The 15,114-nt window shown below is 34.2% G+C and overlaps 1 protein-coding gene across 5 annotated transcripts in view; it reads left to right on the top strand.

The window, feature by feature from the left end:
- The window catches only part of PAXIP1 (PAX interacting protein 1), a 134,807-nt gene that overhangs the window by 65,688 nt on the left and 54,005 nt on the right, over positions 1–15,114 (top strand). For 4 of the 5 annotated variants that reach the window (XR_008912360.1, XM_056799949.1, XM_056799951.1 and 1 more), the window contains 7 exons: positions 468–538; positions 3,522–3,624; positions 4,911–5,079; positions 12,293–12,393; positions 14,455–14,589; positions 14,685–14,760; positions 14,849–14,909. Coding sequence is in view for 4 of the 5 variants with exons in the window: in XM_056799949.1 (XP_056655927.1) it covers positions 468–538; positions 3,522–3,624; positions 4,911–5,079; positions 12,293–12,393; positions 14,455–14,589; positions 14,685–14,760; positions 14,849–14,909 (716 nt within the window). In the remaining variant the exon portion in view is untranslated. Of the gene's footprint in view, positions 1–467; positions 539–3,521; positions 3,625–4,910; positions 5,080–12,292; positions 12,394–14,454; positions 14,590–14,684; positions 14,761–14,848; positions 14,914–15,114 lie in introns of all 5 variants that reach the window. The other variant, XM_056799950.1, reaches the window with a different exon arrangement.

The raw sequence follows: 15,114 nt of genomic DNA, 5'->3' as shown, positions 1-15,114 counted from the left end.
GCCAGCTAAATGTGCTTTCATAAGGGAAAAGACTCTGATAACCATTACCCCCAAACTGCCTCTGTTTTTTTTTTTTTTGTACACAAATACTATTTTCCAGACTTAATTGGGAGAAAATGATGCTATTTTTAACCATTCACCAATGTGATATCTCTTCATTATAACAATATAATGGATTCAAGAATTATATTTTAAGATAAACCAGAAAGACATGGTATAATTAACTGTATAGGGAGGGAAGAGTTGAAGATGTCCCTAAGGTTACATTTTTTAATTTAAAATCTTTACAATTTTTCTTTTCATCTTTGCTTTCCTTGTCCATGTACTATATTTTGCTGTAAAAATTAAACTTAGGAAGATTATGACTCTTAAATGTTTGTTTGATGAAAATTTATACATAAACCATTTTAAAGAAAATTAGCCTCTAAAATTACTCCTTTTTAAAACATGTATGATTTTAATTTCAGGGTATGAGATTACCTCCTAAATTGAAACAAAATGAAGTAGCTAACATCCAGCCTTCTTCCAAAAGAGCCAGGTAAGGACAGTTTAATTTTTGCTACTTTTCATCTTATCTTGGATATAGTTTAGAAAAATAACAGAATCTATTAAAAATTGGAGTATTTATACCAAAATTTCATTAATTCACATTTACAGAAATTTTCATTCAGTATTTTAGAATAGAATAAATTTTTAGAATACATTTTCACTTTTTTTACATTGTTTTTATTCATTAACAGTTCTGTCTCATTTTTTAGTTAAAAGAATTAAAGTACCAAAGTTGGAACAATAATCTAAGATACCATTTTTGTGGAAAGGAATTACCTCACCAGCAGCCATATTCTCTTTTTCCCCTTGAACCCCTCCATTCCCTGTTAGAAAACTTTCCTTATCCCCTGTCCCTCTTCAGTCTCTATAATCACTATTAATTATTACATTTTCCAATCAGTGATACTTTGTTGTTCTGAGAGAATGTCCTTTCATTCTGAGTTCTCTGGTTCTCTTTTGGGGGTGTGTCTATGTGTTTAGTAAAGAGAGAGTGTGTTGCCTGTTTGGTTCTCAGGCTTGTCATAGATTGAACATTTTCAGAAAATATTGGTCCATAGTGACACGTTACTGATAATTTAAGACAAGGCAGAACTAGGCATAATAAATTTGAAAAGTTCTGGTGACCGACTCTTCTAATTATTAGAACACCCTTTAGAAGTTTAAGGAATGGTTTGAAGTATGATTATGTGGCTTAAAACAAGTTAAGTATATTTTATCAGTATAATTTATATCACAGTTTCTTTTGTTTCCATTTTTACTTCTTTGAAGTTCCCTTCACCTTTCAGAATATAGACTGTATTCCTTTTCATTTTTTAGTAAAATTTGAATTGTGTTAGCATTATTTTCAGAAGGAAATATTGTAAATAAAACTACTTTTTTAACATTGTTTTTAAAATCCATGAGTTATCTCATTTGTTGCAACCTAGATTAAGAAAAGTTTAAAATTTCTGAAAAAGGTACACAATCTTACGTTTCCTGAAAAATAATAAAGACTAAAATGCAGTTATGAGGTATCACGAGCCATGAGAGCAACTAACTTCTTCTTAGGTTGAAACTATTATTCTTTATATCTCTGAGGCTTCCTATTGCTATTGATGCAAAGCATTACAATATATAATATAGCTTTGTAAAAGGTGTATAAAATCAATAGATTCTAAATTTAAAATTTGGTACCTCCTTTGTCACTTAAAAAATAAAGAAGACTTTTCTTTGGGGCAGTAGTAGTAAATTTGTTCGCAGGCATGGTTATATGTGTTTTTGTGGCTTTGGAAATAAATTCTAAGATACTAGAGACAGGGTAAAGATTCCTTTGGCTTTATTATGTAAAATATACATTCATATTTTTTTCGTATTTCAGACATGATTAATATATATTTCTAATGTATTAAGTGTAAATTTAAAAATAAAAAGGTATATTTGAGCTTTTTAAAAAGAGACACATGATTATAATTTTTTTATTAATGGCATTTAAAAACCTAAATCTGAATAGAAAAATTTGACACAAATGAAAGAGAATGTCTTCACTATCCAAGTTTGTGATCCTCAAGTGCTGCTACTAATTCTTTTCCCTCCTACCTCCTCAATTCATCAATAGCCGGGGTGTTCCAGAATCTTTAGTGGAACTATACTACTTTTGTGTTATTATGTGTGTGTTTCTAATTGAAACAAAATTTAACATTTGGTTTTAGTACCAAGGGAGGATATATAGAGGATGGAGGTAAAGGGGTGCATGCTGTGAATTCAGACAAATTGTATGTGTTAAAATCTCCAGAAGTAAGAAATTTTTTTTTTTTAAATTTTAATATTATTTTATTTGGTCGTTTTCATACATTATTCACTGGAAACAAAGATTGTTTTCTTTTCCTCCCCTCCCCTCCTCCCCCCCCGCCCCCCCCCCCCCCCCCCCCCCCCCCGCCTTTCCCTCTCCCATAGCCGACGCATGATTCCACTGGTTATCACATGTGTTCTTGACTCGAACCCATTTCCCTGTTGTTGGAGTTTGCATTATAGTGTTCATTTAGAGTCTCTCCTCAGTCTTATCTCCTCCAACCCTGTAGTCAAGCAGTTGCTTTTCAGCGGTGTTTTTACTCCCACAGTTTATCCTCTGCTTGTGGGTAGTATTTTTTTTTTTAGATCCCTGCAGATTGTTCAGGGATTGCATTGATACTAATGGAGAAGTCCATCACCTTCGATTGTACCACAATGTATCAGTCTCTGTGTACAATGTTTTCCTGGTTCTGCTCCTCTCGCTCTGCATTACTTCCTGGAGGTTGTTCCAGTCTCCATGGAACTTCTCCACTTTATTATTCCTTTTAGCACAATAGTATTCCATCACCAACATATACCACAATTTGTTCAGCCATTCCCCAATTGAAGGGCATCCCCTCATTTTCCAATTTTTGGCCACCACAAAGAGCGCAGCTATGAATATTTTTGTACAAATCTTTTTGTCCATTATCTCTTTGGGGTACAAGCCCAGCAGTGCTATGGCTGGATCAAAGGGCAGACAGTCTTTTATCGCCCTTTGGACATAGTTCCAAATTGCCCTCCAGAATGGTTGGATCAATTCACAACTCCACCAGCAATGAATCAGAAGTAAGAAATTTAATTGTAATTTTAAGAGTTATGGCTGGACTTAAAAAAAAAAAGATATTCAACAGTGTGTTTTTCAACATAATGAAAGTCTCAAGAAATTAGAAGTGAAGAAATTGAGATGTTTTGTCCAAAATATACAGTATGATTACTTTTTTAGTGCTATAGATTAGGAAGACATTGAAGCATACCTACTTTATTTGCAGTATGATTATTTAATATATATGTTTTTTTTTTTAATTTAGAATATTTTTCCATGGTTAACCTGATTCAAGCAGGTTCTATTGGGTTAATTCAAAATATATGTTTCATAAGAGAGATTTGTGAAGATATTTGTAAGTTTATGTAAAATAATTATTTTATATGTATTCATCTTGTAGAATTGAAGACATACCACCCCCCACTAAAAAGTTAACACCAGAATTGACACCTTTTGTGCTTTTCACTGGATTTGAGCCTGTCCAAGTTCAACAGTATATTAAGGTGAAAAATAGTTTTGATTTTTATTTGTACTATAGAAACACAGCAATTCTCAGTGTTCTCTTCTTGATGTTGCCTGATTTGAGCTAATTATATAGTATTTAACTGAATATAGTTTGTCAAAAGGTAATACAGTATTGGAATAGCCTACTTAGTGTTCTATATTATTATTTAAGCCTGAAATATTTGCTCGTTACTAGAAAAATTTAGGTCAGATGAGTAATCTCTAAATTTTTAGAGGCATATTGCTATTTTCAGACCACTGGAATTACATTTAATAAATTATTATTCCTTTCTCTACTATATCTTAGTAATCTAACGGTGTGACTGAACCGTTTCATCTTCTGTCAGCATACTCAGATACTAGCGTTCTCAATAAGGTCTAGCCAGTTTTTAAGCTAGTTTTTGAATAAAATATTTAGGAATACACTTTCTGAAATATTTGTTTTAGTTATTTAGTCTTTATTTTCCCCTGTAAAGTAGTATTAAACCAAAGTAACATGCTGTATTTTTGCTATTTTCTTTCCTAATGCTGAATTTTCAAAACATTTTTAATAGTGTACTTTGAAACACAGCTTAATCTTGTGCCATCTTAAGAAAATAACTGTAGTCTTCATGAGTCAAATTTTTTTTAAATTTCATGTTCATGTTTTTTCAATTTTCATGTCATCATTTCTTGAAGAGAAGATAGCCTTTTAATATTCATTAATAGCACCAATGATATCCTTTTAATTTATTTTTTAGTATAAGAGGAGTACCTGGTCAGGCAACATAGATATCTTTCTTCCCATGAAATGGACAGTGCCATTTGAATCATTAATATTATCACAGATAAAATCATCAAAATGAATTGTTAAAAATACGATTGTGTATGTTATATAATGTAAAGGTACAATTATATATATTAAAAAACCCACTTCACTTAGAATTAAGTGATTCTAGAAATATATAGTGTTAACTTTTTCATTATTTTACCTTTTCCCCCTTGTGTTCCTTTTATTCTGCCTGCCGTATTGTTCTTGCCACGGCTATGAATTATTTCATACATTCATTTTAGTCTTTGTAATACTTTGACTCCAGTTGAATAGAATACTGCTCTAAAATGCAAGTTTTTTTAAAAGTGGAAGTTACCTAATTTTATTAGGTATATAAATAGTATTATATCATAGTCTGTTTAAAAATAAATCTGTCTTGAGATTAGACTTCATTTGTTTTACACCCCATTGATAACGTCTTTATAGATTTTAACTATTTAATTTCTGATCTTACTATGTTTGTACAACTTTTAGAAACTCTATATTCTTGGGGGTGAGGTAGCTGAGTCTGCACAGAAATGCACACATCTTATTGCCAGCAAAGTGACCCGCACTGTAAAGTTCCTGACAGCAATTTCTGTAGTAAAGCATATAGTAACTCCAGAATGGTTAGAAGAATGTTTCAAATGCCAGAAATTTGTTGGTAAGTAAAAGCACCAGTAACATTTTTTAAAATGCCAAATGCAAAAGTTTAATGAAACCATCAAGAGTTGATTTGTTCCAAAGTGTTCTAGATGTAATTATTGTGTAGTCACAAGCATTAAGCTTTTATAATTGTGAATAATATGTATGAATTAGTTATTATCTTTTGATATTTCAAGCTTTGGCAACTCTGGCGCCTACTGCTATTTTAAGATAAATGCAATCTGGTTGATGTCCTTTTTCTGCTCTAAATCCCATTGGCAATAAAAGTTTGGGAAGTGTCTCAGATACACATACACATGCACACATGCAGACCTATTTGTTTTACTAGAATTAAGCTTTTACTCCATTTTCATCCCAACAAACATCTAATTTGTTCTATAATCATTTAATAATCATCAGTTAACACATGAATTTTGTGTCTTAGAATTTCATTTCTTTACATTTTCAGTTGTAAAATAAAAGGTTAGGAAATTGGAACAGTATTAGGAAAGAAAAATTACTTTTATAATAACATTGCTTTATTTTTTTGTTAATAGTATACTTGGTTACAGATTCTTTAGTGAGAGAGAGAGAGACTAAGAGACTACTCTTTGTTCCCTTTTAGTCTAGTTACAAAAAAAAAAAAGGATTTGCCAATCGAATGTAATCTTTCACAAAAAAATGACTTTTGGACCCTTATCTTGGGAAGGATAGGCTTACGTAAGAGAAAATAGCCATTACCTTTCTTGGCACCCAAACATGGTGTTGAGTATTATGAATTAAGCTATAAAACTTGTTAATCAGTCAGTGAGCATTTAGTAACTGCCTACTATGGGCCAAGTGCTGTGCTAGGTGCTGGGGATTACAACAAAGAAAGAAAAATGCAATAGTTGAATTCTGAGGTTGGTGTGAGAGCTGTTGAAGACTTTAGAGATAGCTACTGCCACAACAGACAAAATACAAGATAGTATCAGGAATAAAGACTAGTAAGACCAATTATTTGGACTTCAGAGAGTCAGAAAGCACCTAGAAAAGGGAGGCTGGTGCCAGGTTTTGATGGTCTTTGACAATCAATTAGAGGATTTGTATTGACCTAAAAGACAACAGGGCCCTCTAGAGTTTTATTGTATCAGGGTGTAACATGGCTAGACCTAGGCTTCAGGAAAATCACATGGGTTACTGTGAAAAGACTGGATTGGAGTAGCTGACACACAAGGCAGGAAGTTAAGAGCTGCTTGCCCAGGCCCCAGGCCAGAGGTAATGGTTTCAGGAATAGAACACATGGGGCAGGTATGAAAGGTGCTGTAGAAACTGAATGGATATGTAGGGTGGATGGGTCTGAAGAACTGAAGACAGCCTTGACTAGAAGGTTAGTGGTACCCCCAACAGAAAATAGGGAAATTTAGAAGGAAAAGTGAATTTTAGGTGAAGATGATTGTTTTGGACATTCTGTGTTGGATTATGTTTTGGGATTTGAAATATTCAAAAGGCAATTGAAGATAGTAGAGAATGGAGTTAAGGAGAGAGGTGAACTGGATTGGGAGTCATTTGAATAAAAATGAATGCAAGCATATGTGAATAAATGAATAAAAAACATTTATCAAGCATTTTCAATACCATGTACTGGGTTATGTTCTTGAGATTCTAGTAAACCACAGGCGCTGACAGGATCATGAAGAGTGAGTATAGAGAAAAACGGAAGAAAATCTTGGAATATACCCATATTAGGGGGGGTATGATATGAATGACAGACCAGCAAACTGAAAGGAGCTTCCTGATTATTGCCTCTGTAAGTGTTGGTGTGAAAAATATAAGTACAAGAAAGACCCTCTCTGTACTGCAAATAAAGATTAGTACTGGCAAGGCCACTTCTCCATAATTTCACCACCGTCTCTCCTTAGACTGTAGGAGTTTTGGGGATCCAAGTTTAGGTGTTTTTCAGACTAAGTAGATCTCCTTCCAGCTCAGTTCCCAAAGCCATTATTGAGCATAGGATGAAATATTGGAGAACCAACCTTACTGTCTTCATCACTAACGGCAACAATTACTCACTAACCATTAGCAAGAAGAGAATCCTAGCATTGGTAGCAGACCCCTAGTCTTCTACACCAGCCCTCATAGCCATTCCCCACCACTTGCTTCCCAGAGGGCAGACAAGACAACTTAGAAAGTAGCCAGGCACCTTGGGGAGAGGCAAGTCCAACCCCACTACTAATAGACTACTATTTTCCCCTAAGACCCTGAAAGCAACCCAGGATCCTGAGCTCCAAGAGCTTAGGAATCACTGCTCCAACCATCATCCTAGGAAAGAACCTCTTTGGAGAATTAGCTTGGTGACTGCTTGTGCAGGTAGATCCAGAAAAGTTTTTTTTTTTTTTTAACCAGGCTTTGGCAATGGCAAGTGGTTTAAGCTTCAAAATGGATAATGACATTATTGAAGAAAGGCATTGCCATTTGTTTGGCCACTACCTAAGGGCCATAGGGCCTTTTCTTCTGACTTGTAGCTAAAACCTTTCTTCCATGTGCATTGTTTTCCTCATTAGTATGTGAACTCCCTGAGAGCAGAAACTACTTTACGTTTTCTTTTTGTATCTTATACAAAGTGTATCTTGCACAAAGTGGGCACTTAATCATTTCTTTATTCATTATTTATTCAATATTTATTCATTAATTCTTAAATACTTAGAGCCCTAACTCTAAAATAAAGCTACTTTCTATATACCAAGAGTTCCTGGCCTAGAGAATTCATTTTTTTTTTTTTGCATGCAAAGGACTGGTAATAAAGATGACATTATTAGAAACGGTAGCAATCTTGCATTTTTACAAAGGGGAATTCCAGTGGTGGTAAACATTTCTTGGCACCAAATACTGTGTGCTAGTAAAAATCCTATCCCTTGCCCTCTTTGTTGTATGAACTATGGATTGAGACACATGAGCTAGTGGAAAGAACACTGAAAACCTGTGCTCAGGACACACCTTCCTCATTCACTAGCAGCACAACTTCAGAGGTCACTCAGCCTCTTGAGTCCTTTTTTTCTTACCTGTGAAATGAAGAAGTTGGACTCAATGAGGCCTTCAAGGTTTTTGCAGCACTTAAATTCTCTGAACATTTGTGATCCCAGTATGTATTCAAATCATTTGGATAAGAAAGAACATACCTTAGGAGTCTAGATAGAGAATATTTTTATCTGTTTTCATATGCAGACACAAAGATAATCTCTCTCCCTAATTCAATCAGTTATAGGTTCTCTCAGTTCCATCCATGCAGCATCTTTCAATCCATTCTGTCCTCTCTTCACATTGCAAACATTTGAGGGTTGTCCTCATTACTGCCTACTTGTGTGATAGCCATTCATTGAGAGTTCAGCCCTTCCTCTTATATTACTCAGACATTTCTCCCATTGTCTCACTTAATCTGGTTTCCTTCAAAGAAATAGTTGTTCTTGCAAAGCTTCCTTTGCATATACCCATGTCAGTTTTTCTGTCCTCTTGTCCTGCTGTCACCCCTACTCTCTAATCTTCAATCTCTGCCTATCTTTTGGCTCATTGCTTGTTGTCTGTAAATATGTTTGTTTACTCCTTTCTTTAAAAAAAAAAAACTCACTTGACTAGAACATCCAGAACTAATTATTGTCCTCTGTCTTTTCTCCCCTTTCTGCCTAAATTCCTTGAAAAAACCCATGCTGACTTGGTATCTTCACTTCTCTTCTTAAACCTTCAGTCTGTCTTCCAACCTCATTTTACTCCCTCTGAAATTAGCAATGATCTCATAGGCAGCTGAGTGTTACAGTGAATTGAGCCTTGACCTAAAGTAAGGAGAGTGAATTCAAATATGTTTTCAAATACTAGCTCTGAAATTTGAGGCAAGTCACATAACCTCTACTGTAGTTTTCTCAACTGTAAAATGGGGCTAATAAGAGCACATACCTCCAAGGGTTGTTGTGAAGATCAAATATTATAATTGTAAAGTGCTCAGCATAGGTTTTGACAGAGAGGTGCTATTATAAATGCTAGCTATTATTATTAATTGCCAAATCCAATGGTCTTTTCTCAGTCTTGATTCTCTTTGATCTCTCTTCAGCACTTGACATTATTAATCACCTCCTTCTGGAAACTTTTCTCTTCCCTAGGTAGTCATGACTCTACTCTCCTGGTTCTACTATGTTTTTCAAGTGCTTCTTTTCAGTCTCCTTTGTTGGTTCTTCATCTGTGTTATACTCAATAAACATGATCATCCTTCAAAGCCGCCTTCTCTTTTTCCTTTATGCTATTTTACTTAGCTGTCTCATCAGTTCCCTTGAGTTCAATTATCATCTCTGTGAAGATAATTCCCAAATCTGTGTATTCAGCCCTTGTCTGTCTTCTGTTTTCCAGTGCGGTACCACCAACTGCCTTTTGGGTATTTCAGTGTTTATAGACATCTCGAACTTAAAACAGAATTCATCTTTTTTTCAGACCCTACCCTCACTCCAGTTTCCCTATTACTGTTGGACACCATCATCCTCTCAGTCACCCTCACCCACAACCTCACTAGAACTCACTCTATACAACCAATTATGTTCAATCTCCACATTTTTGGCTTTACAACATCTTATCTATGTTCTCTTCTTAACATTCATAGAGCCACTAACTTCAGGCCCCCATCACCATTTAATTAGACTGTTGGATTAGCCTTCCATTCAGTCTCCCTGCCTTCTAGCTCTCTTCACTCCTTTCTCTTCAACATTGAGATGGCAAGGTGGTTCTCTGTCACTCCAGGAAGTCTCTGACATTGAAAACTCTTCACAACTGACTCCTTCCTAATTTTTCAGTTTTCATGTACTTGCTTATTACTCTCCACATCAGACAACATTGTCCTACTTGATATTCCTCAAACCTGACACTGTCTTCTGCTTCCTTGCTTTTATGCTGGTTGTCCTTTCTCAGAATTGTCTCCTTCACTTCTACCCCCTAGTTCTCTGGCTTCCCTCAAAACTGGGCTAAAAACTGATATACTCCAGGTTGACTTGTCTGGTCTCTACAGCTGCTAATGCCATTGTCTCTCCCTATGTTATATATATTCTATAACCTAGTAATATATGTGGCGATTAGGAGAACCCCTTGAGTTGGGGGTGGCACTATTTTTGCCATTTTTTGGAATCTCTAGTACTCAGCAAAGTACCTGGAATACTTAAGGGCATAATAAATACTCGATTTGTTTTATGCATCCATGCTGTTCCCTCTGCTTATAATGGCCTCCTTTCACAAATTCTTCTTTGGTTTAATTTCCACTAAATACCTTAAAAATGTACTCAGATACCACATCTTCCATTGAATTGTTCCTGGATTCTTCCATTTGATGATAATTTTCATCCTTGACCTCATATAGCACCCTTTTGGGGGGGGGTGTTTTGGTAATTCATCAGTCGATTTATGTTGTATGTTATAGTGATCTGTGGTGTATGTTATGAATTATATTGGCATAGTAGTTATCTGTTCCCTACTAGACTAGAAGTTCCTCGAGGGCAAGGTCTTTCTTGTTGAAAGACCTAGGATATAACATGGTCATATGCACATAGTGGCATTTAATAAGCATTTGCTGCCTTTCTATAGATGATTAAGTTAGAGCTCAGAGACTTTAGGTAGGTAGCAGAATGGATAGTTCTGAATTTGTAGTGAGGAAGATCTGAGTTTTAATCTTACCTCAGATGCTTATTAGCTATATGGCCATATACAAGTCACTTAGCTTCTCAGTCTTGCGTCATAGGGATGTTGTCAGAATCAAATGATATTATATGTAAAGTGTTGTATAAATTAGTTATTGTTATTAAATTAAAATTCAGAAATTATATTCTAAAACCAGGCTATTTAGGAGATGGTTTTAGTTTATAAAATTTGTAGACATTATGCTATTACTAACTATGAAAGCTATAATAGAGGGATTAGAAGCCATAGGGAAAAACCTTACCATATAAAATTTGACAATCCAATTTTATAAGTATATTTCTTATACCAGAGGTATAAACAGCATGGTCTTGCAATATTGTGAAGTGCAGGCTTTGGCCTTAATTAAAATGTAATGGGGAAATATTTAACAAAATAAATAAAAATACAATGAAACATAGATAACATTAGAATTTAAAACAAGTCATCATATGGCCTACATGGATCCTTATTTATAGATTAATGGCTCCCATTTTTACTTAAGTGTGTGAATTTTATTTGGAACAGTACAGAAGACAGGTTACCGAATTTGGAATCAAGAAAACTTGGGCTTTTAATGCCAGCTATGCTAATTAGTTGCTGCTTTACATTGGGCAGGTTAATTAATTTCAGTGTCTTCATCTATAAAATGTGGGAGTGAAAGTAGATGTTTGATGTCCAAAAAAAGGCCTCAACTCCAAATCTTAACAGGGCCTTTCCCAAAAAAAGAAAAAAAAATTGAATCTGAGATTGTATGTCTTGTGTAGTCAAATTATTCTCAGGTTATATACTACTCCTGCATGCACATAAACATACAAACACATACATATTCTTCTTCTTCTTTTCCTCACTTCCTTTTCTTTTCCTTCTCAACATTCAGTTTGAGATTTTAAAGAAAAAATAACCCCCCAATACCCCCTTTTTTTCCTAGCGGTTTCTTGAAAATGAGCTGATTAGGCTTAGAAGTAAATCATTTCTGCAGTTGAGGAAATAATTGCTACTTTTTATAAGTGTCTAAGATTAAGGGTTGTCATTGTATAAGCCAGTTATTTAGGAGTATATATTTTCTAAAATTTCCCAATAAGTATTTGACACAACAGATGAAAATAGCCCATTAGAACTCTTGTTAATAATGTAATTGATATCTTTATCTTCCTCTAATTTTGTTGCTTTGAATATAGAATTTTTAAACTGGTGCCAAATTCGACCACCAACTAGTTATGTGGTCTTGAATAAATATCTGCATTTGTTTTTCTTTCTGTTCTAATTCTAGTCTGTGGCAAAAGGAGATAGATATTGTGTCTGTAGGGAAATTTAAGTTGGTGACCTGTTTTTGGGAAGAACCTAGAGAAAATGAGTGCAGGTACTGGAGTTTATGACCTTTCCTCTGACTCCTGTTGGGGAGCAGAAAAGGAGTTTGTTTGGGGTGAGATGGGGTCATAGATTCCACAGTTTACTGGACCTTAAATTACTTCCTCATGAGGAATGACAAAGGGCTCTGAGTGGGCTTCATGAAGCTCATTTCATCATATTTATGATCTTGTTTCTAGATGAACAGAACTTCATGCTCCGAGATGCTGAAGCTGAGGTGCTCTTCTGTTTCAGTTTAGAGGAGTCCTTAAAGAGAGCACACGTTACACCACTTTTTAAGGTAGGCAGGACTTTGAGGCAATGGGATTGTTAAAGAAAATAAAGATGGTTTCATGAACTGCTGCATTCACTAAGTGAGACTTGATTATAACTCCTGCAACCTACATTTGTAAAATCTGGGGTTTAAATGAAATTCTTATAAGCAAGTCATGCCTTCAGTCTCTGATACGACCTCAATTTCAAGATCGAAATTAGTAGACTTTAGTAAAATATAATAATCATTCATAATACTTAGTATTGCTATAATTTGAAAGAATTACTTTTAAAAAAATAATAGGAATATTAGTATTATATGCATTTGATCAGTGTGCACCCCTGGAGAAAATTTAGAATTCAATTTAGTATAAGAGGTGCATAGTTATTTTTTTATTTTTTAACAAATTTCCATAAGATTTTTACATCTAAATAGTATTCATTATATTATATACCTACAGAAGTTAATGTATAAGACTATTAGTGAGATAAAATGATACAAAAAGAAAACATCTAAATAACTAATAACAGAAAACTTTTAAATATATTTTAGAAATTAAAAGGTTTATTATGTCAGTTTTCTGACTTTTTATTTGTCCTGAATGTATTTGTACATTTCAGTTAAGTTGATATCTTCTGTGTCAGGAGGCAGAGTATTATGCCTCAGAAACAGTTTGAGATAATAGATATGTATTTAAATGAGAACAGCTTGATTTTCCAAACTTTGGGATATGTCATTATCTTCCCTACCCCCAATTCCAGGGATACAAAAAACAGTTATTATAAATAAATTAAATACGTATCAGATGTATATTTACTAGAACATATAGCATTGGACTTCTATTTTTGATTTAGAAGTGTGTAGATAGAATTTTCTCCCCAGGGGTCATCCTATCCAGCTCATCTTACCCAGCCTCCCATTTGTGTGCTTACACTTTGTGAACTAGCCTCCTTAACTATGTTCTAGGAAGCAGAGAGGGTGATGCCACACCAAAACTTTTATCCTCCATCCTTCCCATGTACATGCATTCACGAAGTGCAAGCATGCAAATGAGAGGCTAGGCAAGATGAACTGTGGGGAGAGAATTCTATCTACACAATTTTCTCCCCCTGATTATATGGGAGACGAGCACGTTGAAATCTCCCAAATTTATATGCCAAGTCTCCCTAATGAATCATTTCAAATAACCAGCTTATATCTCTAAAGATCTCTTACTAGAGGTACATTCAATATTGTACTTTCTAAGGGGAAATTACAATAATTTGGGGATGAGGGAAATAAAAGAGAAAGTGAGCAAAACCAATGATTGCTAGGCACATTGACAAAAAAGCCAATTGGAGGTAATCACCTTTGGCATAAGAGTTTATTTACATTTAGAATAAATGCATTCAACCCCCCTCAATTCAATTCATTGTATCCCAAAGTTCATTCTGGATCTTTTGATGCAGTGTGTGGTTTCTGCAGGCATCTCCATGACACCTTCTCCAAATAGTTCACTTTCTTGATTCGGGGAGTTATAAGCTTCTTTTGCTGAAATTAGTCTCAAACAAGAAAAAAAATTAACCTAGGATTTTACAAAAATAATACAGTAGTTTTAGGAGTCTGTAGTTGAAGTATCTCTTTAGTTGAAGTATTTATTAAGCACCTTACTGTATACTGTTGGTTACAATGCACAAGACCATTTATGTTTAAATCATTAAAAACATTCATTTCTTTTAGGAAATTATATGCCTAGTTAGTTCTTAACTTAGAGCTAATAGTTATATGGTTACTTTACAACTATTATCTCATTTGATCCTCACAATAACCCTAGGAAATTGATATTATTATGATTGCCATTTTACAGATGAGATAGTTGAAGCAGAGGAAGAATTAAGTGATTTGCCAATGCCAAGTCCGATACTATCTATTATGCCTTAATCTTTCTGTCAGAGAGTTAATTTAGTAGTAGAGAAGTTTCTTAGTCTTTTGAAAGGACCTGATTTATACTAAAATAGACACTAACCTAACAACATTGGACTGCCTATTGGTTTATTTTTTTAATTGAGTTTTCAACTTGTTTTCCAAGTCACCTTTTTTTTTTTTTAGGCAAAGTATTTTTACATTACACCTGGAATTTGTCCTAGTCTTTCAACTATGAAAGCCATTGTGGAATGTGCAGGAGGAAAAGTATTATCTAAGCAGCCATCTTTCCGTAAACTCATGGAGTATAAGCAAAATAAGGTGGATATAAATAAAGTTTTCTCTTAGTTTACTTGTTACAGTTGGTAAGACCAATTATTATACATTAGTTGGACTCATTATTTTCTTTTCCTTAGAGTTTGTCAGAAATAATTTTAATATCCTGTGAAAATGACCTTCACTTATGTCGGGAATATTTTGCAAGAGGAATAGGTATGATCAGATTGTTATTACTACTTTTTGTGTATTTGGCACCATCTAATTATTTTTGTTTAAATGATTATTGTTGCTATCTTTTCAGATGTTCATAATGCAGAATTTGTCCTTACTGGAGTTCTTACACAAACACTGGACTATGAATCATATCCTTTTTTAAAGAGATTATGAAATATTTGATAGTTAAAGTGACTCTCCAAGAATAAGAAAACAACAAATTTACAACTTTTTCTGCTTTTTCCAACTATTGTCTTTATCATGATTTTGTCATAGTGCTAGCAATACCTCTTCATTTGTTTCTCCATGCTTTGAGTTTCAGGAAGAATAAGAAAAAATTTCCAAACGGTTTCT

Source organism: Monodelphis domestica, chromosome 5 (genome assembly GCF_027887165.1).
Source record: "Monodelphis domestica isolate mMonDom1 chromosome 5, mMonDom1.pri, whole genome shotgun sequence".
NCBI classification, from domain to species: Eukaryota; Metazoa; Chordata; class Mammalia; order Didelphimorphia; family Didelphidae; genus Monodelphis; species Monodelphis domestica.
This window is presented reverse-complemented; position numbering and strand designations above follow the sequence as displayed.